Consider the following 25,114-nt stretch of genomic DNA (forward strand, 5'->3'; position numbering starts at 1 on the left):
ATTCAGCTAGTTACATTCATTTTAGAAGTATAATAGCATCTCTGCCCTTAAACATATAAAAGTTGTGTACGTAGGTATGTTTTTGAATTTTCAAAAAGGGGCTTTTACTAACAAGAATTTGTTAAAAAACATAGAGTATGATTCAACTTAAGAAAATTACATTTTTTGAAATACTCTTGTTGCTGGGTGACACGTGAAACTTTTTTGATTTTTTTATTTATTTAAACCCATACCACAACATCCTTAAAAGCTAACTGTGCAAGTACTCAGGATTCAGCGTACCTCTGCATCTATACTTCTGACACCCTACCACATATTCATTGTTCTGTTTGTTAATTATCTCTACATATGGGCAGTGTTTCTAATTTACTGTTTTGCGGTGTGCTGTCCACGTTGTGTGGTGTTACCTGCTATACTGCGTTGTCTGTTGCACTGAGAGAATGGCGTGAATAGGAATCCCAGTGTCCATGTACTGTACATATGACAAATAAACTCCTCTATCAGTCGACACCGACGTGATTTTTTTAACGGGCAGAATCTGATGAGAGCTTCAGAACTCAACACATTTTGCTGTTGTTGTTGTTGTTGTTGTTGTTGTTGTTGTTGTTGGCCACAAGTTCACACGTTAAAACCCGTCTCCACAGGTCTTCCGGCAGATGGGGGGCGCGTTTGTCTTCCATCAGGCACTGGACCTCCAGGAAGCCACCGGCGTGTCTCTGTTCCTCAGGGGAAGCTCCCTGTACCTGGCCGTCTCCCTCCGCAGCCCTGGGAACGGCTGCGTGCTCTACCGCTGGGCCGCCGGCCAGTTCCGGGACCCCCAGCCCCTCCCCACGGCCGCTCCGGCCACGCAGGTGGACACATTCCACCTGGGGGCCGACACCTACCTGCTCCTCGTCACTCCAGGTAGCGGAGGCTCTCGGAGACGGAGCCGGCCGTGCGAGCCGGGGAGCGCCACGCTTCCGGGGCCCGCGCGCGGCCGGCCTCCCCTGACGCGGCCGCCTGTGTCTGTCCCGCAGGGCCCGCCTCGGCGTGCGAGGTGTTCGTGTGGAGGCCGCGGCAGCCCTCCTTCCGGCCCTCGCAGTCCCTTCCCCTGGGGGAGCTGGCCTCCGCCCACAGCTTCACAGCCTCCTCGGGCATCCGTAAGCACCGGACAGCAGGCTCCCGGGACACCGGGCCCGGATTGCAGAACACCCCTCTGACATATTGCTTTGCAGTAATAAACTATAGTAATAGTTTAACATAGTCATTTTAAATAGTAATTAACAGTAATAAAAACAGTAATAAACGTTTTAATACAGAAGGTCATTTCACCTTTGAAATGCACCCTCAGAACGTACTGTTGCTTTAAAAGTGGAAGACAAAATAGTTTCATCCGGGGAAATATTTACTGGAATAACCACTTTATTAGATATTCTGCGTTCGGTTTTTTTGGAATTTGCCAGACCCAAAATGCATTTTTACATTCCAAAGAAATCTCCCATAACCATTACTTTTAACGGTGCTTTATCGTTTCAAGGCTTCTCCCATTGTTGTCTTAATGTAATGTTTTTCCCTCCCACTCTCCTGTTAAAACCTCTTGGCTTGTGTGTCTTTCAGAGCACATCATGCTGGCTGGCAGAAATAAGTCTTCTCTTTATTCCTGGAGTTTGGAACTGAACCTGTTTTCCCTGGTGCTGGAGTCTGCGCCAGCCCAACAGCTGCTCTCTGTCCAGCCCCTGGACCTCAACTCCACGAAGACATTCCTCATTGCTTCTGGAGACTCTGACTCCACAGTATATGAGCTGACATCCGTCTCAAACCAGTCTGATTTCATACCGAGGTGCGTTCTGATCCACACTGCCGTGCAAAAGTCTGATTCATGTCTGACACAATCAATACATACAGTACAATACTTGTGTGTTATGGTAATTAATTACTTATTCAAAGCATTCACGATTGCATTCTGCACTTGTTACAGCTTTGACTGTTAGCAATACTGTACTGTTTGGGTAGGAACAAGAATGTAGTAGCTAATCCATACTCACCAATCAGATGTAAGGACTCTTTGTCAGGAGGTCCTCATCATCATATAATTTGTTCCACTCACATCCCTAAACCTAAAACTTTACTTTTTCGACTACCAAGTAAATTATTCCATGATTGCATGTTTCCTGTCAAATAAGTAAGGGAACCACTGAGTGGAAAGAGTAAATTGATGCAAAACATCTCAGACTTTCGCACAGCTGTGTATGTAATGTTTTGTTTAATTATCCAAATCCAAACTATAGTTATGATTAGAGTATTTAGAATATGCCTTCCTTTAAGAGTACTTACTCTGTATTAGTCAGTGTTTGTCTTAGAGAGGGAAACTTGATAATTCTCAGTTACTTTGTTAATGGTAATGTAAGCGGAGCATTACAATGATATTATGAACTGATTGAGTAGCATTTTCGCAATATATAAACAGCACATAATATAAACAGCAGTATGATCAATTACTGTAAGGTAATTTGTATTAATGATTAGCGTTATTAAAAAAAAAACACACAATGTATGTTTACCTCGACAGGAAGTACGTACCATTTTTTATTGCCACTGAATTAATATTACTTTCTGAGATCTCTTCCACTTCTGAAATGAAAATAAACCTTTATTCTTCACAAGGTGTGTGGCTGGATGAAATCCTTGGTTCAGTTAACTGAGCAATCAGGCCCCACAGGCCACATGGCCCTTTCTCATTTGTAGCCATTCCTATGTTCTTCCGAACTGATGTATCATAAAAAACAGACGGTAATTAAAATTTCTTGATTATTCCCTTCTGGTTTTAAGAAAACCGATTGGTCAACATTGATTTTATTAACATTTTTAGTTCGTGTCTAGCGTTTAAAACAGTTCTTGGCAGAGCCAGGACTTCATAGGAGGCTTCCACCGGCCTGTGTTGTTTTGCTATCAGTTCAGGCGAGCTGTGGTTCGACCCTGGAGACAGGGAGCTGGTGATTGCGGTGAACGTCATTGACGACAACATCCCAGAGGAGGAGGAGACATTCAGCGTCCGTCTCAAGAACCCCAGAGGAGGAGCCGAGATCGGACCCAATGGTCAGGTGACCATAGTGATCCCGTCCAATGATGAAGCCCACGGCATTGTGGGATTTGCACAGGTACAGCCATCTTCAGCGGGGACTGTGGTTAGGAAAAAAACGGAAAGATGCTTTTTTTTTTAATAACATGCCTCTTTCTTCAAGAATTCACTGCGCAGGGACGTTGACGAGCTGGAAGAAGATAATCTTTTCACGCTGAATATCGAGCGATTGAGAGGGACCTTCGGGAAGATCACGGTACACTGGGTAGCCAACGGGAGTCTGAATGACATCTTCCCCAGCTCTGGAGTGGTGAGGATTTCCAATGCCATTGTGAAACCGATACCTTTAACTCAATGGTTAAGAAGCTTTTCGAGAAAGCACTTCTACATTTTAAGAACGGTTGTCCTACTTGTTCATTTACTGAGATATTCAGAGAAATGGTAGAATGTTGGACTTTTATTATTGCTATGTTATTAGTAATATATTCATGCCTTCATGAAAAGCAGTCAATAATAAAACATCTTAACCTTGTAGTAATCTTGCCAATTAAGCCTCACGTCACCCATGCTTTCATTCTCAGCTTAATTAATGTTCTCATTTGTTTTGGGGTTGTCATTTTTGTGTGGTCGATGCTTCGTAATGGTGATATCAAGAGGCGCTAAGAAAACTTAGGTGAGCTGAAAGAGTAGTGCAAGGAGACCTGATGTGTGTTGTTCCTTTTCCCAGGTGTCTTTTTCAGACAGTCAGGCGCTTGCTGCAATCTCACTGACAGTTCTGGCAGACCAGGTGCCTGAGCTTGCCGAGACGGTCACCATCACCCTCACTGGGGTCACCACTGTGGGGATTAAAGACCCCACACAGGGCGCAGTGATTGACCCACGCAGGAACAAGGCTCAGATCACCATCCTCACTAACGACTCTCCCTATGGGGTGATCAGCTGGCGTTCGGACTCCCTCTTTTCCACCACACAGGAGCCACAGTGTAAGTTTTCTGCTTTGTTAAACTTGATCTTAAGACCAGACAGGACAGCTTACCCTTTAAGCACCTTTTAAAGATCATTCCAACAGGGCTAGTTTGCGTGAAGAGCCTGGCTTAATTTTGAATTCCAATCACTACAATTACGTGACTTGAGTTTTGTATCAATCTTAATTGTACCACATTTATAAGTGGAAAAAATAAAACATTGGAGCTACACGTACATATCTGCAAGTGCAGCGCATTAAATGGCTTTAGTATAAAACTCTACCTATATTCTTTGTGACAAGAGTGATTGCATGAACACAGTCAGTCACAGATTTATTTTGGATATATGTTATTATTACAGATGGCCCGAGCAACATCACTTTAACCATTGTAAGAGAGCAGGGCTTTGTTGGGGATGTCGCAGTACATTTCAGAACAAAGCCTGCTTTGTCACAACTGCCGGCGAATCAGGCAACAGAAAACGAGGACTATGTTGCTAAAGAAGAGACCGTGATAATGAAGGAAAATGTGACTGCTGTCCATGTCTACATCACTATACTGCCTGTAAGTTGAGTCTCATTTCTTTTCTGACCGAAGTTGGTTGAGATATGTTTGATGGCTTTTCCTAGTAATGGGCCATTCTTTTCCCTGTGTGGTCAAACAGCCTGCCTAATTCATTGACTGGGGAGAAGGATGTTAGAAACTATTAAATTAACATCACTGGGTGAACTAGTATGAAAGGAATACAGCTGTTTTCATATTTTTTACATGCTGAATACTGGCCTGTTATTGTGTATAGTTTTTTTTAATGTATTGTAGGTATTTTAGGATGTTTCGGTATTATTTCTGTGATTTCTGTGCACCTTAGTACCAGTCCAATCAAATATTTTTTTCCATGTGTTTAACACAAACATAATCTTACAACTTTGTCAGCTCTTGCACGTGCGCACAAAGGTGAGATTACCACAGTATGTGTTTTTGGAAATAGAGGAGACTGTCCTCTTCTGCTTGGTCTCCCTTGCTTGAAAGAAATATTCCCTGCCGAATGGCAGGTGAGCAATTCAGTTTTAAGAACGAAAAAATGTAAAAGGGAGACAAGGCAGTTGATTCCGAGGAGGCCGAAACCATCACAATGATGGGGATGACAACGACAACGACGGGAGAGGTTAGCCTCCCTGTCGTTCTCACAGCTGTCCAAGTATGAACAGACGTCTCTCGTGTGTCCCTCTCCTCCAGGACGATGCTCCTGAACTAGCGGAAACCTTCTGGGTCAACATCACCGGAGTGGAGCTGCTGAGGGCAGTGGAAGGTGGAGGACAGCCCAGTGTCAGGAGGCCGGGAATGGAGACAGTGGAAATCACCATTCTGGAGAATGACGATCCCCGGGGAGTTGTACAGTTCAACGTTTCTAAGGTACAGAACGTGCTGATCGGATGATGAACGTGCAGGTGTGATAATATCTGCACATTTCGGCTGCTGCACTCGAGGCTTATTTGATGCCCCTAGCAGGTATACTTGTACCTCTCTGGCATGACAGGCGAAGACTAAGTCTGTTTAATTTATTGTGGCTAGCTACACTGTAGAGGAAATCTTATCGCCCCTGAAGGTTCAACAAAGCAGCAGTACTTAGGTTGTTCTGTAGGATAGTAGTCTTTCTTTTTGCAGTAAGAGGTGCAAACGGCTGTGGTCTCACAAAAAAGGATTTCTGTTTTTTTCTCTACTGTGGTAATGCTTACATGGTCATATATAAGAACACCTTGTCTCCTTTTTGATGATTGTTTCTGGATGTATATAGAGAGAGAAGCCAGCAAGTCCTGTACTTTAGCTGTCTCATCTGATCTAGCCAGCGCTCTGGTCTTGTGACTGAACTGTGCCGTTCCCCAGTCCCGAGGGGGTCACTGTTGTACCTTTTCACAAGGTCCTTCACTCAGATTTGCGATACTCAGCTGCCTCCACAAGCTTAAGTTGCTTTGACTTGAAGAGCCAGTCTAATTAAATAAAAAATATTTTTCTCCAAAGATACTAAACTTTAGAATTCCTCTGTATGTGGGCACCATGATTCAGCAGACAAGCTTTTCTAGGTAACAGCTAGAGGTTTCCTCATAGTTGGGTGTTTTACACATGGCCTCATGCCACTATGGTTTTGTGTAGTAAAAGTGGTTCTTGTTTAATCACCTTATTTGAATTCCTTTATATCTTTGTATTTCCAATACTTCCCACCAATGGTAAGTCGGGACTAGTTTACACATACTCTTAGTCATGTTGGAGGTTATTACCTGTTTGAAAAATGTACTTTCAGGCTCTTACGTGCTCATACAATTTTTTTGTGGATTCTTCATAATGAAGTTGTAAAAAGTGACTTTTTTTCTGGGTAGTCAATTGAAAGGGAGAATCGTCACTTCTGATTTCAGGATATGATTGGCAGAGTTGTGGCCTATGAAGTTGTTCCTCCAGGCAATCTCCTGCAGTTATCTGTCGTCCGATTGGCTGGCCAGACTGGCAGGGTGGTGGTGTACTGGGAAGCTCAGCCCATCTCTGCCAGCCTCGAAGACTTTAGTCCAGCTTCTGGAAATATCACACTTAATGATAGACAGGTATTTACAGTTCTGTCCTGTTTTTCAATACAGACTCCATGTTAAAAACAAACCAACATTCAAACACAAAAATTCATCATTTACACAGAAATAAAAATGATGTAATAATGTAAGTTTTGTCTGTTTGGTCTTTGATGTAATAGGCATTCTGTCATGCAATATATTACTTTCCCTTTGCATTTTAGCTACATTTGCTAACTACATTTAACAATAGTGTAATCAAAGTTACAAAACCATACAATCATATAGGCTAAATTATTACAAAAAGAAAAAGCCATGCGTACATAGCATGGTAATTAATTAATTTTACTTGTGTTCAACATTGCCTTCCGCTATTGCATGTAGTTTTTGCAGAAAGCCTCAGAAGTCATTGGAAATCACCAAACATTTCTTTTTTACATATATGCTTGGGCGTGAAATGTCTCAACAGGACAAGAGCTTTATTGAAATCGCCATATTGGATGACAACATTGTTGAATTCGCGGAGACTTTCAGTGTTGCTTTAACTGCTGTGGCTGGGGGGGCCAGACTGGGGAATGAATCCTCTCTGATTGTGACCATCCCTCCCAATGACTCGCCTGTGGGCATGTTTGGATTTGACCTGCGAGAGGTGAGAATCAGCTTTTTACTTTTATCAGGGGTCCCTCACTCTTGACTCCCGGGCAGATTTGGAACTGTGATATTCTGGCTTCAGTAACTAACAACTTGTCACGTTTATCAGCTCACAGAGTTAAAGCGCTCACCGAACCACAGGTGCTCTGTGTCACGTTTGAATTAGGAAAATGACTGTATAGGTTCCTCTCGATCAAGAGACTTCCTCAGCTGATAAATTGAAACGGTTATTTAAAACAAATTACGATCCTGCTAAAGCACAGCCAAAACAAATCCAGGGTGGATAAAAATCCTTTGTTATTATTAATACTTGGGCAAAGTTAGAAATCAGATATACCACCCAGTCTGTAATTTTTTCAAGCATTTCATAGGAGATTTACCATCACCACCACTACCACCATCATCGTTGTTATTGAATTCTTTATTGGTGTGTTACCAGCGGGTGCAGTGATATCCCTATGAGCCGCAGCAGTTGTGCTAAAAAGATGGCAGATGTTTCTTTTATAAAGCGTGGGCAGCACAACGGATTACTTGATGGCAGCAAAGAATGGCTTGATCCTACTAGATTTAGATAGATGGGCCCTCGTGTGCAGTGTAGGTGTAACGGGGCTGCCGGATGTGGACAGCTGCAGTGACGCAGCTTGCTGTGATGCAGGTGACGGTGCGGGAGCCTCAGTTTCCCGGTGACCCTGCTGCCATGGCAACACTGACAGTGGCGCGCAGCCCCGGTGGCTCAGGGTCGGTTCACCTTGTGTGGCTCGTGGAGGAAGCAGCCAGAGAGGACCTGACACCCCTCAACGGGACTCTGTTCTTCAATGAGGTACAGCTCACAGGCGGGCTCGCAGGACTCCGTGGGGTCTGCAGTAATGCAGCCGTGAAAGGGAAGTGGGATCATGGTACTCCGGCTTGCTAAAGGGGCTCAAGCAGGGAGCTGCATCAGCATGCGTAGGCTGCAAAGGAACAAGTGAAGGTTTATTGCAAGCCGAGTAGAGAAGAAAAGAAACACAACAATTAGGCTGTGGAGCCTTTTTCAAGTGTGAACCTGAAACCTGAAACCTGAAGAACGCTCCACAGCCGAAACATTCTGTCTCTGATCTCCACTCTTTCGAGAAAACAAGTCTACAGGAGCAAATTGCGTTGTTGGCTTTCTCCTGAAGTAAACGCAGGTTTGTTTATGTATGATACATGATAGCTACTTTAAACATTTACTTAACCTCCTTAACAAAGTCCCCATTTGATTTAGTTTTCAGCCATGTACTGTAAGGGCAGAAATGCCTGAAATATGCACTGTCAAGTATTGTGAAGCTGTTGATAAAGCTTCTGTAAATAAATAATGGGGTTAGATTATTAGTGGGTGAACATGCAGAAGCGACATGTAATTGGTCGTTTCTCTCTAGACCGAATCCAGGAAGACTCTGTTTGTGCGTGCTCTGCCAGATGCTGTGCTAGAGGGAGATGAGAGATTCACCATTCAGCTCCTGTCGGCCACAAGCGACGCCCTCATCAGCCCCATTGACGGTCAGTGCAACAGCAGGGCACTCAGTATGGAAGGGCATATGATGTTTGTTGAACATTTCTCAGCCTTGACAAGAACAACTTTTCTTCTAGGTTTTGCCTCTGTTGTTATTCTGGGAGACCAGGGAGCTCTTGGGACGGTGGAGATCGCCAAGTCCTCCCAAAACATTCTGATTGGAGAACCAGTGGGGACTTACAATGGGTCAGCCCTTGTCAGGTATCGTGTAGTCTTGTTTTATCTTTCCTCCGAGTTTGACTAGGTGTATTTTAATGTGGGCTTAATTGAGTTCTTCTTTTCTCCCAGCATTGTGCGTGGTCCTGGGATTTTTGGTGAGATCACCGTTTACTGGAACATAACTCCCCCCATTGCGAGCGAATTTGAGGAGACATCTGGGAAGGTGGTCATGAGGGACAGGCAGTCTGCTGCCACCATCAGAATACAGGCAAGGAGCTAACGAGGGTGCAGGTGGATTTTTCTTTGGGAGTTTAGGCAAATCCCATCAAAGCACCTTTTAGCAAAGATGACACCACTAATGCATGCATATCACGCACGTGTATCACTGCAGCCTGGCCTTAAACAGACACTTATTTTGTGACAGTAACAGATACTTCATTTATGAGGTTGCATGCCTTGTTCCATTAAACCTTCTCGCTGATCAGTTCCACTGCAGTGCACCTCAACACCCGATTACTGGAAATGTGAACAAGGGAGGTGCCCGGAAATGAGGTAAAAGTAATAATTTTGTGTCGTGTCCTATCTCCTTCGTTGGCCCGTTTGACCCCTGCTGCCATGCAGGCCCTGGACGATGACATTCCCGAGGAGAGGCGCTCGTACCAGCTGGTCCTGAGCTCGGTGAGCCAGGGCGCCGAGATCAACCAGTCCAGCAGGAGCGCCAACATCACCCTGGCCGCCAGTGACTTCCCTCACGGCTGCTTCTCCCTGGCGCGGGAGCTCCTGCAGACCTCGGAGGAGGAGAGAAGGGTGAGCTGTGGGCCGTGAGCCGCAGCAGTGCAGTGCATCCAAAAAATACTGCATGCTTTTGCTTTACTCCACACCACAGTTTGGAAGTACTGTATTGTGATCTATGTCTTTTTCTTACATATTTGAATTGTACATGATTACCAAATTCATTTTTAATTCATTTTCAACAGTATGGCATCCAGATCGGCACTTTTTTATGCATCTTCTCCTTCTGTTTCTTCTCCTGGAAAACGTTGCTCGTTTCTTGCGATGGCGGTCATTTACAGTAGTGCTGTGTTCAGGGGCGGAGCGGTGGCTCTGTGGCTAAGGATCTGCACCTGTGGCTGGAAGGTTGCCAGTTCAAATCCTGTGGCCAGCAGAAGAATCCTGCTCCGTTGGGCTCCTCAGTAGGGCCCTTAACCCCAGCTGCTCCAGGGGCGCTGACCCTGACAATGGCTGACCCTGCGCTCTGACCCCAAACTTCTCTCCCTATCTGTGTGTCTCATAAAGAGAGCTAGCCGGGGTATTTGAAAAGACAAATTCCTAATGCAAGAAATTGTATAGGGCTAATAAAGTGATCTTATCTTCATAGTGCTGTTGCCGGGAAGAGGAAATCTAATATAAACAGGACAGGGGCAGATGGCACTGGGTGTCCTGAACTTTGTTTTAAAACCTTTAGCATTTCCGATTCCGTGCTCCTTCCCTGTTTGCCTGTGTAGGTGAACATCACAGTGCTGCGGTCTCAGGGCCATATTGGGAGTGTGCTGGTTTGGTACCAGACCACCAGTGGCAGTGCGGAGAGCGACTCGGACTTCACCGCTGTGTCCGGGCAGCTGCTGTTCCTCCCGTCAGTCTCTGTCCACACCGTCCCCGTGGAAATCCTCAATGATGACCTGCCCGAGGGCCCGGAGCAGTTCTACCTCAATATCACCAGAGCAGAGCTTGTCAATGCCAGGTTGGTAGTGCCTTCTAGCAAGCCAATGATTTCACATTGAGCAAAAAATAAAACAAAAAACTTGCTATAATTTTTCTGGTTTATGATAGAGCTTCTCTCATTTTCCTGTTGTGGTACTTCTTACTTTTGTTTCCCGTTGAGAATTGAGTGTAGGGTCCTCTCCCCTGTACAATTAAGATGCTTGAACCTTGCCTCATGTTACTGTATAGTTTGAGTTCTCATGAGATCATTAATTTTGTTCTGGCCCAGTGGTACCAGCCACCATGCTGTTGATCTACAGAATTTGACCCCTTTCCAATGCTGGAATTCCAGACTTGTTTGAGCAGTAATCAGTTTTCAGAACAATTCACACTCAGCAAGGCTGCAGTTGACTGAAGAAGCGCTCACACTCTCATGCTTGACCATGATAGTGCTCAGTAAACCGTTTGGAAAAGGGTACAGTTAAAAAGCATGAAATGAAACAATGGTTATTGAGTGGGGAGCATCCAAGCAAAAATGAAAGGAAAGAATGGGAAAACCTATTGCCAGTGCACTTCTTTTTCCCTGTTTCACAATGAATTAAAACAGATACATTTCTCTGTGTGCTGTCTCAATTGAAGTGATTCTGACTTCACAATAAGAGAGCAAGGGCTTCAGCGAGACCAGCCTCCCGCAATAGGGAACATCTCGTCCACAAGGATCGTCATACAGAAGAACGACAATGCTGAGGGCATCATTGAGTTTGACCCCCAGTACAGAAGGATCACTGGTGAGCTTCAGACGCGCTCCATTCACAGAGCAATGTTCATTTTCTAATTGGCACAAGATAAAAAAATCAGTGGAGACACAATAAATATGAAATTCGTGCAGTAAATCTACAGTACATCTCTTTGCACCAGAGGGACTTGTAACAGAGTTTTGAAGTACAGTATGTGGTGGAAATAAATTAATGGTTTTTAATTGTGTGACTACACGTCCGTATTCAGGATGTTATGTGATACATTAAAAAGTTTTGATTTGCTTCTGACGTGGCTCTTGGTTGGCCTCCCAGTGGAAGAGGATGCTGGTACAGTTCTGATCCCGGTGCTAAGGAGACGAGGCTCGTTGGGAGTGGTGATGGCAGATTTCATCTCCCGCAGTGTGACGGCTCTTCCCAATGGGATAGACTTCAGCCTCCCCAACAGCTCTGTCACTTTCTACCACGGGCAGAACCTCACCCACATCAACGTGTCCATTGTTGACGATGCAGACAGGTGATAACTTTATTTCAGCCTTGATGAGTGAAACATTGTTACAACCATGTTGCACATATGTCAAAAAGCCTCTAATAAGGCAAAAGAAATGAGTTAAGCTAGTACTAAGAGGGAGGAGGACAGGGGAGAAGACGTTGCTGTGGTAAGAAGTTGATATAAGAAAGCCTACAATCAAGAGGATGACATTGAGCTCATATAGCCTGTTTAATAAATAGCAGGTGACCGATCCCAGGATCTCGTCCTTGAAGAAGCCAGGCTGCTGTCTGCCACAACATGGCTGAGTAGCTTGTCCCAGACACCTGCCACTCTTTCTGTAAACACTGGCCGCCTGTTCTCAGTTTTGCACCTCCACATAGTTTCCGCTGTGGGTCCTGTGGTTCATCTTTCACTGTTGATTCAGGACAAGTCCAGTGAGCTGCTGGTGTTAGTGCCTCCGAGGTGCCCTTGTCGTTATTCTCTGTTCAGGTCTCAAAGGGGACTCTTCCTTTACCCTGTCAGTACAGGACATTTTAATTCTGTATTCTAAGCAGAATATAATATGATTCCTTTTCTCTGAATTGATTTGACAAAACAGACTTTGATTTAAAGTCTACACTTTTAACTGTAATTGCTAACATTTTCCATGCCCTTTTTTAATTGCTTCTCCACGTTGTCTAGAATGCACCAAAGCAGATGCCGTAGTCATTCATTTACCAGATGGAAACTGCAGGAAGGTAGATAGAAAACAAGAGGCACTCTTTTACACAGAACTGCAGGAGTGTGGGACAAGGAACCCAGCCATGGTGTTGAATCCAGTACCCTGGCTTCGTTCAAGAAACGTCTGGAGGAATCAGTTTGTTTCCATCCACCAGAAGGGCCAAGAGGCTGGCTGTCATCGGGAACCTTACGTTCTGATGCGTTGTTTTCTTTTTTAGCTAAAACAAGATACTAAATAAAAATATGAAAATGAAACCTCCCCTTCGTCTTTGAGAATTAAAATCAGAATAGAGAAAACACATTAAAAATGGTTATTGTTGTATTACGTGGTGTATTTCAGTATCATTGATACACTGTATAAGCTAGTTTTTGGGGAAAGCTGTTTTAATTTAGTAAAGGATGCCACTGTGCATATCATTGTAAGCACTCAAATTGCAGACAGTATTGGTGCGACAATTAGGCCTGCTTCCTCTTAGCCGTTGGGTCCTGGGTTCAGTTCTGCACTGGGATAGCTGTCTGCGTCGAGTTTTAGCTTCTCCCCATAGTTACACGCGGTTTCTCTGGGCGCTCCGCTTTGGTGATTCCCATCCCATATGCAGTCTTGCCTGCACTCTGAGCTCCTGCGTTAGACTCTGGATTTCTGTCAGCGTTGTCATGGGTTGACCGTTGGCCCCTGATGAATAATTCAATGAAGCACAGCAATTTCTAAGCAGCAGCTCCTACAATCAGCGCACGTAGGCATCCGATATATTTGCATGGCTGTGTGGTTTGTGGCAGTGAATGGAAGACTGGAATATTTGGATTTTGCAGGGAATACGAAGAGCTGTTTGAGATCCAGCTAACAGGAGCCAGTGGGGGAGCCGTGCTGGGAACCCATTTGGTTTCTCAAATAGCCATTGCCAAAAGCGACTCTCCCAACGGGCTCATCCGGTTCCTTAACAAGAGCGAGCTCGTAATCCCCAACCCCAACAGCACCCAAGTGCTGACGCTGGTCCTGGAGAGGACAGGGGGGCTGACTGGAACAGCCACGGTGAGTTCCTGACAGCGGTGTGTTCACTCTGATTATCGGCTAGCTTGCACAGTGTGTAATTGTATGGGACGCACATGTACAGTTTCATTATACTGATTGGATTCTGCATTCTATTAAAAGTATGTATGATATAAATTTATTTTATTTAAGTTTATTAGATATATAATCAAAGTATTAGGAGAGGTCAATTTGGAGCAATGCCTATTATAATTTCAAAAGATTGATTTTAGATGTACTAATTTATTTTTTCTTAATTTGAAAGCAAGCTTTTATTATTATTTTTATTAATATTGATTGTTACCGTTTGTTTGCTGGTGTTATTAAATTATACCTGGAAGTTAACCATCACAATTAACTCTGAAATCTGATTACCTTCCCTCAGATAAAATGGAACATTCTAGGTCCCAATTCAAAAGAGGTTTTGCCTGCAATAAACACAGACATTGGTGAACCTGTGAATGGATCCTTCCATTTCAGAGATGGGGAGGGAGGAACCCGTGCCATTGACCTGATGGTCTTCCCCCATGGGGAGGTGGAAGTGCGGGAGACTTTCACTGTGTCGCTGAGCCTCCTGTCGGGGGAAGCCGACATTGACTCTAAGGCACACAGTGTGGCCCTCACGGTGAGTCACGGCACGCAGACGAGCTCCCGGCTGTCTTTTCATGCTGGCAGGGATGTTACCCTGTGTGAACAGGAGGTTCTGGCCGAAAGCCTGGAGTTCTGGACAGAGAAGCAGCCAAGTCCACCCAAGACCAGGGCCGTCCCACAGGCACTGTCACAATTCATGTACGCACCTTGGCACCGCTCGGCACGAAAGGGGTCCAGCTTAATCAGGTGCTACTATGAAGATGTCGATGGAAGTTGTAGATGAGATCCTCTGGACCGAAATATGCAGGCATAGTGGCCAAAGGAGGTTGCAGGGCAGTAGATTTGAGCTGTAGGCAGCATCCAATTCAAAGCCTTTGAGTCCAGCCGCCTTGTCCAGCTGTAAGTAGGACAGTGAGCCGGTTTGGAAATGACAGCATTGAAGCTGACTTTGGGTCTCATTCACACTGTTGTTGTTTTTTTTTTCTCTCCCGCTACAGATCGAGAAGTTTGGGGATCCCAATGGTATCGTGCAGTTCAGCCCGCAGGCCCTCATAGAGAGGAGCTACGTGGAGCCCAGCGAAATGGAGGGCCCTCTGAACATCTCCTTCCTCATCACTCGGAGGGAAGGGCTCATGGGGAATGTCACGGTCAGTGCCTTTCGCTGCAGAGACCGTGAAGAGAAGGAGCTGGTCTTCCTAGTGAACGACCCAAATAAATGTAGACAAAGCTGTCTTCAATAAAAGGCAGCTGCTGAAGTGGACTTAGACTGTTCCATGATTTATTCACGGAAACAATTTATTTTTTTAAATCCATCCATTTTAGCATCGGGATATCCTAAAAACAGATGGGTTTACAGAGTGTTTCTGTCTCTGTTAATCTTCTCTAAAAATGAGAGGAGAGCATCAGTCTGCCCATTTTTCTCTCATTTAGTAGAAAATCGGTTTCAGCAGCTGCTGGGTAACTTGTTCCAGACATTCACAGCCCTTTGCATATAACATTAATGGCAGATTAAACATATTTTCAAAGTGTCTTTCTGAAAAAATACTAATAATTTTGTTACTTTCTGTATTTTCTTAGAAGCCCTTTAAAAGTACACCATACAATACACATGTCACATGTACTTTGCCGTTAGTGATGTAGTGAGAGGTGGCTTTAAGGTAACCACCATCTTGGCTCAAATTTTTGTTGCATTGAGCAGAGACGGACACCTTCTAAGTGAGAGGCAGAATTAGACAAAGCTGGTTTGAGTGAGTCTCTGGTGCTGGGAGGGAGTTTCCTCCAAATGGAGGAAAGGACCTATCAGGATATTCCACATGGAATTAGCCACTCCTCTGGTCCAATTAAACATTCTGAGGATGTTAAGTCAAGATGGTGGCTTCTCTTGCAGACTGTAATCATTACACCATTACATGACACTCTTGCAATACAAGAATGAAATTGAAATTCCCAGGAATGATCATGCGCGTACAACAAGACCAGTACAAGCTGAGAGAGCAAAATAATAAAACCGTGATAACAGAATAATGGAAGGATAGAAATACAGTAAATGACAGAATGATTAAGAAAAAAAATAAAATTGTTAACCTGACAAAAGAATAACTTGTCAAACGGGGAAATGTGTCTCACCTGTACTCTCCTTCTCATGCAGGTGTCTTGGGAGCTGTCCAGTGGCTCTGACATTGCAGGTGACTTTGTCGCCCGTCGAGGGCAGGCTGTGATTCTAAATGGGCAGAGATCAGCCGAAATACTGGTCCACCTCTTGCCAGACAACATACCCGAGCTGGACGAGCTGTACACCATCAGACTGACCTCTGTGGAGGGAGGTGCGGACCTGGATGCCGATAAAAGCACCTCCAGGTTCTCAGTGAAAGCCAACGATGAGCCCCATGGCGTCTTCGCCATCTATCCTGGCCTGCAGTCTGTAACAGTGGGCAGGGACCTCGGCCGGGAAATTTCCCTCAATGTCTCCCGACATGCAGGAACATTTGGGAACGCCACGGTGGAGTACAAGATCACTGCCAACGGCCAAGGACAGAACTTCTTCATGGACACTGTTCTGGGAAACCTCTTGGTTAAAGATGGTGCCAGTTTCGGAAGCAGTGCAGTGCCAATCAGTAATCAGGTAGGTTTTCATTGGTGACATCGCGACCATGACGTCATTATCATCAGTGCCAGAGCAGAAGCCTCTCCAAACGTCCACCTCCTTCCCTTGTGAAGTTCTACATTGGCTATTTTTGGTCCCCCCAACATGCAATTGTTGGTTCTGAGCTACTGCACATTTAACCTGCTGCAGTTCACACTCTGGAGCAGGAGAGATGACGGCAGCAGTATGTGCATTCATTGCAATGGGGCATTGGTTTCTCCTGGCAAATTGCAATGGTGATGTCACATTTGGTCAATGAAGTAGTCTAGTTGTGTTCTGGCAGTGCTGGGGCTACAGGACCCACTCTGAACACACAGGCTTTTTGCTTCCCTTTGAAGCATCCCTGTTACCTAACCTGCCAGGGCCGAGTCAGAGTTCCAGGTCGACCTGCGGTTGTAACCTTGCCAGTACCATAACACCAGCACGTACAGGCACTGTGATTTGTTGCGTCCTGACTTCTTGAGTGGTTTTGCCCCCTGCCGTGTACTCCACTGTATCTTTCGTTGTAGGCTTTCTTTCCTACGGGTTTCAACTTCACCGTCGAGCTTTCCAACGTGACCCTGATAGGTGAGGTTTCTGGGAGCCCTCCTCGGGTCCTGCAGGAGGCGAAGATGGCTCTGGTGTCTGTCCCCGAAGCGGCTGCAAATTCAGAGGTGAGTCACAGAGTCCCTCCATCTTGCTTTCTTCTGCTCCCAAATGCTTATTGACTTGACTGGTTCTCCAGATGTAACATGTTTAATTATTATTGCTTGGTCCGATGTTTTGTAGCAGGAAAGGAAAATGCTAATTAGAAAATGAATCAGTGTTAAGCTGACTTGTAATTGATTCGTGTACTCCAGGAGACTCTGAGATGTTTCTTGTCTGAAACCCGTAATCAATACTGAAAGCAATATGGTGATGTGCTGTTTCTTTTTCCAGAGTTCATTCCTCATATATTTCATATATTCGTATATTTCTGGATGAAAATCAACAGCTGTGGGGTTATGTGTGGTTTTAAGCATTTATGCCATTTTCCATTGAGTTATCTTTTCAAAATATTCTTTCTAATCTGCCTGAAGGAACTTAACCAAATGACAGAGAAACCCTGGCGCCATGTCAGTGGCAGCAAAAATTATATTTTATTTACTTGTTATAAAATAATTAATGGGGACATAATAACTACATGTCAGGTGCAGTGGTGTGCTTTGCTGCCTTGCAGCACTGGGGCCCTGGGTTCGATTTCAGATGTGGGGTGCTACAGTATGTGTGTGGAGTATGTACAGTACGTTCTCCCCGTGTTCATGTGGGTTTCCTGCAGGTGCTCTGGTTTCCACCCAAAGACATACAGTAGCAGTTGGTTAATTGGCTTCTGTGAAATCTGAAGTACAATAGTTCAAGAAGGGAGCAAGTAAAGGTTTATTCCATGCTTGAAAAGAGAAGAAAAGAAACACAAGGTTTCAGCTGTGCAGCCCTTCTTCGTATGTTTTCTGTGAATACTGGCCCTGGTGTGAGTGTGTCTATCTTTGCGTTTGTCTGCCCCGTGACAGGCTGGCCCATCCAGGTTGTATCTCTGTTTTGCGCCTGTTGCTTACCGGGATAAGCTCTGGAGCCCTTTTAACCTTGTATTTGGATAAAGTGGTTAGAAATTACCAATAAACCTGCCTTCCCTTCCCTTCCTCTCTGTCTTTCTCCAGCACAACCTCACACCCCAACTCAATATGAGAGCGTTATATTGTTTACAAAGGAGACAAGGTGCTTTGACCCACCTAGCTCATTTCTTTAATTAGTAGTCTAGGATTTTGTTGATCCGAATATCCCATACGGCTGTTTCCTGAAAGAAGCCAGTATCAGCTTCAACACTATGGCTGGGTAGCTTGTTCCACCCTCCCACTATGCTTTGTGTGACAGTTTTAAATGCCCTTCTTTGCAGTTTCCACTTGTGTCCTCCGATTCGTGTTTCACTCTACGGTCGTGTGTCCACAATCGGATGTCCACAAGACGGAACTGAGTTCTAATAAGGTTCCCCTAGAGATCATCCAGACTTGAGTATACATCACAGCCACAGACTGTCTTCTTTCTCCCTGCTGTGTGTGCTGCAGGTGGGGTTTGAATCAGTCGCTCTCCAGGTCTCGAGCCTTGTGACCGGCAGCACTGAAGCGGTGATATCCAGGAGAGGGCTGTATGGACACCTGAGTGTAGACTGGAGTACCGGCTACCCCCCTGGTCAGGCACCTTCTGGCTACCAGCTTGGCCAAATCAGCCCCTCTTCAGGTGAGGCTCTGCATCCTGCCCAGCTTGTTTGGCTGTTCTGTGGGTGTCTAGAGCCGCTGACTTTAAATCTGAAACAGTGCAGAGAACAGCTGTCCTCTTTGGATAAAGGAGAAAGCAAATCACCAGTTTATTTGGTGACGCTTTTAATCCAAAGTGATTTACATTCACACCCATTAATACAGCTGGGAACTTTACTGGAGCAATTCAGGTGGGAACTTTACTGGAGCAATTCAGGTGAAGTACAGTACCTGGATCATGGGTACAACACTCACTGGGATTGTTTCCAGTTCCTCACTGGGATTTGAACCCACAACCTTCTGGTTACAAGGCCACAAACCACTACTTCACTTTCCAATCCTCTCCATGCTTACACTTTATTACACTTTGCTTTGCTTTACCATGGCATTGCACATGCCTCAGATCTGATCTCTTTTAAAGACAGGAGTCTTGTGCTCTAAGCTAGTCTTCATAGAATAATGATTCGTATGTAAGAATGTTCTAGTTCTAGTGAAGTGGACTGAAAGTTGCTCTGAGGACAAAAAGCACAGTGCATACTGGGATATTGCATATGTAATGGTTATAGTCTTGCTTTTTCAGAATGTTTTATTATGATCTCATGAGTCCGTCATCTGTTTTATTTCACCTCATTTTGATAAAACATTGCAATTCCATCTTATTTATATGGCACCTTGTAATGCCAAAGCATCTGAATGCACTCAGCTAAAAAAACAGTTTCTTAGCCCACAGGAAGCCCCAGGAATTCAGCGTCAATGGAAGTTCTTAATTTAATTTATTTATTGAAGAAAGGCAAGGTCTGCACAAACACATTCCATTGCCCGGGGCTGATTCAGAGAAGGTCCCTGTCCTGCAGAAAATAACAAATAAAGAGACCAAGACAATTAGCACAACAGATACAGGAGAAAGGAAGAAAGAAAGTGTTTCCAATTAAAACAAATTAAAAGACTGGGCACAGAACGCAGGAAAGAAGGACGGAGGGGGATTTTCTGCTGAACCTGTTCGCTTTTGCTCTGTTTCGGAGTGAGCGAGTGAGCCTGCCAGAATCACAACAGGTCCCAATCCTACTGGGAGAGGGAGGAGGGAACTCAGTTGAACTGACAGCCCAGTATGTGATCTCCTGTTACAGTCTGGGAAACAGTGAGTCTGTCTCCCAGTAATGCTCCATATGTCTTTATGTAAATATTTAATGAGGTGTCTTCATTGTAAATATCTGTAGATTTTTTTTTTGGGGGGGGTTGTTTTAAGTTAACTGTATTTGTTTTGCTTTGGCAACACTGATTGTACTCATCGGTCAAGTCAATAAAGCACCCTGAATTGAATTAGATAGATAGATACTTTATTGATCCCGTGAGGGAAATTGCAGTGCAACAGCAGCTTAACACACACAACACAGCCACAGTGTAACAAATTATATAATAATAGTACAATACATACAATACAATACAAGAGTTACTCACAGTCCGGACACACAAAGAACAAACTAGAACAGAACAGTACACAGAAAAATATGAATATAAATATAGATGTATTGCACAGGTCCCTGGCATATATTGCACAAAAAATGGTTGTAAACGGGAAAAAGAAAGAGAACAGATGTAGCAGTAGATGTGTAGATGCGTTTAGTCCAGAAACAGGTCACTGTCGATGTTGCCTCTGCCAAGACGCAAGATGGATGCGTTGTACAGTCTTATGACAAAAGGCATGAATGACCTCCTGTAGCGCTGAATTGAGTTGAACTGAGTGAGCTGCCATGTGTGCTATTTTTCCAGGGACAGTGCAGCTGGCTCATGGTGAGAAGAGCAGGGCGATAGCTCTCGCTGCCGTCTCGAACATCTCCAGCCCCGAGGCCTTCGCTGTGCATCTGACCGCAGTGCAGTCCGGCGTGCCCGGTGGGGCTCGGTTCAGGTACAGTCCCCGAGCCCGCAGACATGGACACATCAACGTGCTCTTTGTCAGCGTCTCTTTGGCCTCTCTTTCTGTAATTCGTGGAATCGTTGTAGTTTGCAGACGTATGAATCCCGACGATGGATGTGTACCATCAGTGGAATGAACGTGCAGCTCTGCCTATTCTAGATTGTTAAAGAAGCCAGCTCATTTTTAACGATGTGGGCATGCGCTTACAGCATTGGCAGTAGGTCTCCCTGTAGCTTTTAGTCTTAGTCCATATTGGCTTTTACTCGTATTCCTAGTGCCTTGTATTTCAAATGAAGAGAAGTAAAGAAATAATAATTCCTGCCATGTTTAATTTCAGACGTTTTCCGAACTCTGCTTTAGGCATGCCATTTTTTTCTTTTTGTATATTGTCATGCTTTATTTTCTATAACATTGTGCACAATCACTCAGAAATTGTATATGGCCAATAAAGTGATCTTATAGATTCCCCACCAGTGTGACAGCATTCACACAGGAACTGAATCCTTTCAAGTCTGGATCATTTTTTTTTTCCTCTGCTACCATTTTACCCCACAAGAGAGAAAAATATGCAGGATTAAGTGTGCAAACTTAACACATCCAGGTTAAAATCTAAAATTAAAATGTAATTACTCACTTTCAGTGTGACATTTATATATATATAATGAAGGATGCAGTTCTCATTCTGTTTGTGCTGAAGAGCAGTAACTGAAAGCAAACACTCAAGGCTGTTTATTTTCCACTAGGCCGGGATTCACTGTAGCTGAAATCGAGCCACTGGGAGTCTTTCAGTTTGCGCCAAACTCAAGACAGCTTGTAGTTGAAGAAGACGTGCAGACAATCACTTTATACGTTCAGAGGTGGTTCGGTTTCCGGAGCAACCAGACCAGGCTGACGTACCTGACGTCAGCAGGCAGTGCCAAACCCAACGAAGACTTTGCTGCTGTCCCGAACGGAGAGCTTGTTTTCGGGTCCCGCCAGACCACCGCCGCGATCGGGCTCTCCGTGTGGAACGACAACGTCACCGAAGAGGACGAGTCCTTCTTCGTCAACCTGACGAGCGCCGACGTTTTGCACGGCGGCCCCCCTGCCCCCGACGCGAGGCCGCGGCTCGTCCCGGAGCACAGCGTGGCCGCGGTGACGATTTTGTCCAACGACGCCGTCAAAGGCTTGCTGAGCATCGGGCCGACCTTGGCGCAGACCCTGGAGGACATGGACAACGCCACTCAGCGGAGCGTGGTGCTGCGCGTGCGCCGGTCCGCGGGGTTCGCTGGGGTTGTGAGGGTGAGGGCACAGACTTTCGGGGGCAGGCGTGTGGCGGCGGGCCTGCAGGGCACTCCTTTCGAGAACGCCCTGGCCAACGGGAGCTTCACCTGGGCCACCGAGGGAGAGGACTTCCAGCCACAGGCGGTGGTCCTCACGCTGCTGGAGGGACAGAGGGAGGCGGAGGTGGCACTCCGCATCCTGGACGACGACGTTCCAGAGGGCCAGGAGGTGTTCTTCGTCTACCTCACTGACCCCGAGGGAGGGGCGCAGGTTGTGGAAGGGCAGGACGAGCACGGATTCGCTGCTTTTGCAAAAATCATCATCTTGGGTAAACTTTCGCTTTCCTGGTGAAGATCCATGCTTTCTTTACTGAACAGGATACCGTATATAAGAAACTTATTTCTCTCATTATTTACCAGTTGGGCATACTGGTTTTCGATGCTTTTTCCCCTTTTTTCTTCTAACTAGCAGTTAGTGACAAAATGTTATGTTCTGAACACACTAATTTCCGAAACGACCAATATTTTAGAACTACTTAAACAGAATCCTCTCTCAGGGGCACCTGTGTAAAAAACACAATCTCATAACTTTTCTAGAAGTGCAAAATAGCCATCAGTAAAACTTTTATTTGCTATCTCACCCTTTAGAACAGATTTTTTGGCTTTACAGAGTTGTGTAAAAGTTAACAATGTAGTATAATAACAGCAGACCGTGTGGGCAAGTTATGTCAAAGACAACAATAACACAGGCTTATTTATCAGCAAGCATTGTTTCCTATAAACATATTATTCTCACCACTGCACTGCCCGTGGACCAGTGGACACTGTGATTAATCTGTCAGGGAAGCAGAGACCCCTGCTGGACTCCAGTTGAAATACAACTATATCGAAAGGAGCCAATTCTGGATCCTTTTGATCCACTTGTCATTGCTAGTCTTTCTTCCAGTTATTCCTTAAGTATTCAATGTGATCTAAAGCACTTGGGTTAATTCAGCTGCTGCTTCCTGAACAAAGATGCAAGTCAATGATAAATGCAGTGAAAATGTGTGAAATGAAACCTAGAAGACCTTCTCACCCACAAGGCCCAGATGTCAAGAGCACGGATCTGCGTTCACAGCTTTCTCATCGGTACAGACGCTCCCTCTCTCTGTGTAACAACGTCCCCTGAAAACAACCCTCCTGGCGTCTCTCTGTTGCAGGGAGCGATCTGCAGAACGGCATTGTGGGCTTCACTTGGGCCTCTCAGGCCGGGGCAGTGCTGGACGAGGACTCTGGGAACAGAACAGCTCTGCTGACTGTGCAGAGGCAGGAGAACAGGTAGGAAATGAGAATTTCAGAGGAAGATGTCATTGTGCCCAACATAACCTGACTGCAGGACAGTCCACTTCTCTCCTCTAGTCTTCACAGATGATCTGCAATTTTTTTATTCTTTATGTGCTTTTACTCTACAGTTCATTGGGAGGGCTGGTGCTAACCGCTTTTTATAATTAAAGTTAAGAGTGATTGAATTCAAACTCAATTGTCTGGGACAAGAGGTTACAGTGTAGTGCAGTTTTCTCAAATACAGTACAAATTGTTCCATCCAATTATATATAAATATTCCCTGACATTTCCTCTTCTGGATTTCAGAGCGTTTGAAGATGTTGCAGTGTTCTGGCGTGTAACGCTGAACCAGACCAGCCCCTCACTAGTGAGCCATGATGTGAATCTCACTAAGGAGTTGCTGTATACCTCAGGAACAGCCCTGTGCAGGAAAGGAGAAGTATTATGTTTCTTTAGTCTGGAAATCAGACCTGACAAGGTGAGTTTCTTAAATGGTTGATCTGTTATCTCCATCGGTAGAAAGGCTTCAGTGTTGGAAAAACAATATTTATATTGTCCCTGTTAAATACATTCACCTTCGGTATATGATCATTTTTTAAAATAATTTTATTTAGTTACCTAGACGCACTCAGTTTCAACAACAATAAAACTCTTAGTAAGCCTTTCATGGAGATATAATGACTTCTCTTGTTGTTAATCTTTTGTTATTATGGGCTTAGAGAAAACTGATTTTTTTTCCAGAAAGTTTTTAGAAATCCACTATTTCTGTATTTGTTACAGACAAATGAGGAGTCATATACAGTACATGCCAGATTTTATTTCATGTGTGGTTTTGTAACACGAGTAGCTTCTCTTTTGCTTTTATGCTAGGAAAATGTACAAATTTCTCCCTGGCACTACATAAAACATTTATGCTTTATATTACTTCTGCTGACCCCAAATTATTTTAAAAAACGGAAACATTTCATGTTATATTTCCTTTCATGGTTTGGACTGTGATTTCCCCTAAGCATTTTCAGGCTGCCTTGTACAAATGCCCAAGACTACAGTGACAACTCTCAGATTAAACGTTTCATTTTGCTGAAGCTCAATATATAGGCTAACAGTACATAAAAATACACCATGAAAACATATTTTAGTCACATACTGACTGTCCTCAGATCTTTCAAGTTAAAAAAAAACATTTTATCAGTGTTTATCTTTTTCAAAAGCAAACAAAAATCAGAAGGTCTTAGCACCGTGGCTAAGGATCTGTGCCTGTGGCTGGAAGGTTGCCGTTTCAAATCCCTCATGTTCATGTTAAACCACAACGTGTGACCAGAGTGGGCTCGGTTAGGTTTCTATACCTTAAGCAGGTGTTTTATAGATAACTTGATCACCAGTTATCTTACTTCAGATTTTATTTTTGAAGGTTGTGAGAATTTGTTTGAAAGCTCAAAACTGTGTACGTACTGTACCACATGGCTCCGAGACATGCACATATACAATTCTGACCATGAGCCACCAGGGGGCTCTCTTGTAAAACAGCTGAAAAGAGGTCGCCCTCCTGTCTGAGGCAAGCAGGTCTGAGGAGCCCCTCAAATTACAGATTACTTTCTAAAATATTCCTGCTAAACAAGACTTGAATGCCTTTGGAAAGCAAGCAATTTGAATGCCAAATCACAAATAAAACTATCTGTTCTCCGTGAGTTAGTTTTCCCCTTTTCATTTCTTTAGTGTTTGGTTCCCCAAAAATGCTTCACATATAGAAGGGAACCCACTTCATTGCTGAAGTGTCACCCCCACCTGGGAGACACATACAAGCCACTCTGCCGAATTGAAAGGGAACTGTGGGTACAGTAGTCCAGTCTGTACAAATCCGGTGAACCCAGAGGGGATATTAGCCAGGACGTCAGGATTAACACCTCTGCTCTTACGATCAGTGCCATGGGATGGGATGTGTAATGTTTTAAGATCTTACAGATGAAAGCCTTGTTTTAAATTGCACTGATGGTGTGG

The 25,114-nt window shown here is 44.6% G+C and overlaps 1 protein-coding gene across 2 annotated transcripts in view; it reads left to right on the plus strand.

The window, feature by feature from the left end:
- The window catches only part of adgrv1 (adhesion G protein-coupled receptor V1), a 203,650-nt gene that overhangs the window by 82,306 nt on the left and 96,230 nt on the right, over positions 1-25,114 (plus strand). For both annotated transcript variants that reach the window (XM_015360604.2, XM_015360609.2), the window contains 28 exons: positions 645-903; positions 1,017-1,139; positions 1,597-1,819; positions 2,933-3,137; positions 3,222-3,368; positions 3,786-4,041; positions 4,385-4,587; positions 5,260-5,436; positions 6,435-6,617; positions 7,048-7,227; positions 7,885-8,049; positions 8,627-8,747; positions 8,838-8,961; positions 9,049-9,187; positions 9,541-9,726; positions 10,425-10,660; positions 11,260-11,408; positions 11,691-11,892; positions 13,399-13,618; positions 14,001-14,240; positions 14,704-14,853; positions 15,855-16,328; positions 16,859-17,002; positions 18,428-18,599; positions 20,387-20,522; positions 21,275-22,122; positions 22,993-23,110; positions 23,423-23,594. In XM_015360604.2, the coding sequence (XP_015216090.2) occupies positions 645-903; positions 1,017-1,139; positions 1,597-1,819; positions 2,933-3,137; positions 3,222-3,368; positions 3,786-4,041; positions 4,385-4,587; positions 5,260-5,436; positions 6,435-6,617; positions 7,048-7,227; positions 7,885-8,049; positions 8,627-8,747; positions 8,838-8,961; positions 9,049-9,187; positions 9,541-9,726; positions 10,425-10,660; positions 11,260-11,408; positions 11,691-11,892; positions 13,399-13,618; positions 14,001-14,240; positions 14,704-14,853; positions 15,855-16,328; positions 16,859-17,002; positions 18,428-18,599; positions 20,387-20,522; positions 21,275-22,122; positions 22,993-23,110; positions 23,423-23,594 (5,952 nt within the window). The remainder of the gene's footprint in view (positions 1-644; positions 904-1,016; positions 1,140-1,596; positions 1,820-2,932; positions 3,138-3,221; positions 3,369-3,785; positions 4,042-4,384; positions 4,588-5,259; positions 5,437-6,434; positions 6,618-7,047; positions 7,228-7,884; positions 8,050-8,626; positions 8,748-8,837; positions 8,962-9,048; positions 9,188-9,540; positions 9,727-10,424; positions 10,661-11,259; positions 11,409-11,690; positions 11,893-13,398; positions 13,619-14,000; positions 14,241-14,703; positions 14,854-15,854; positions 16,329-16,858; positions 17,003-18,427; positions 18,600-20,386; positions 20,523-21,274; positions 22,123-22,992; positions 23,111-23,422; positions 23,595-25,114) is intronic.

Source organism: Lepisosteus oculatus, chromosome 3 (assembly GCF_040954835.1).
Source record: "Lepisosteus oculatus isolate fLepOcu1 chromosome 3, fLepOcu1.hap2, whole genome shotgun sequence".
In the NCBI taxonomy this organism is placed as follows: Eukaryota; Metazoa; Chordata; class Actinopteri; order Semionotiformes; family Lepisosteidae; genus Lepisosteus; species Lepisosteus oculatus.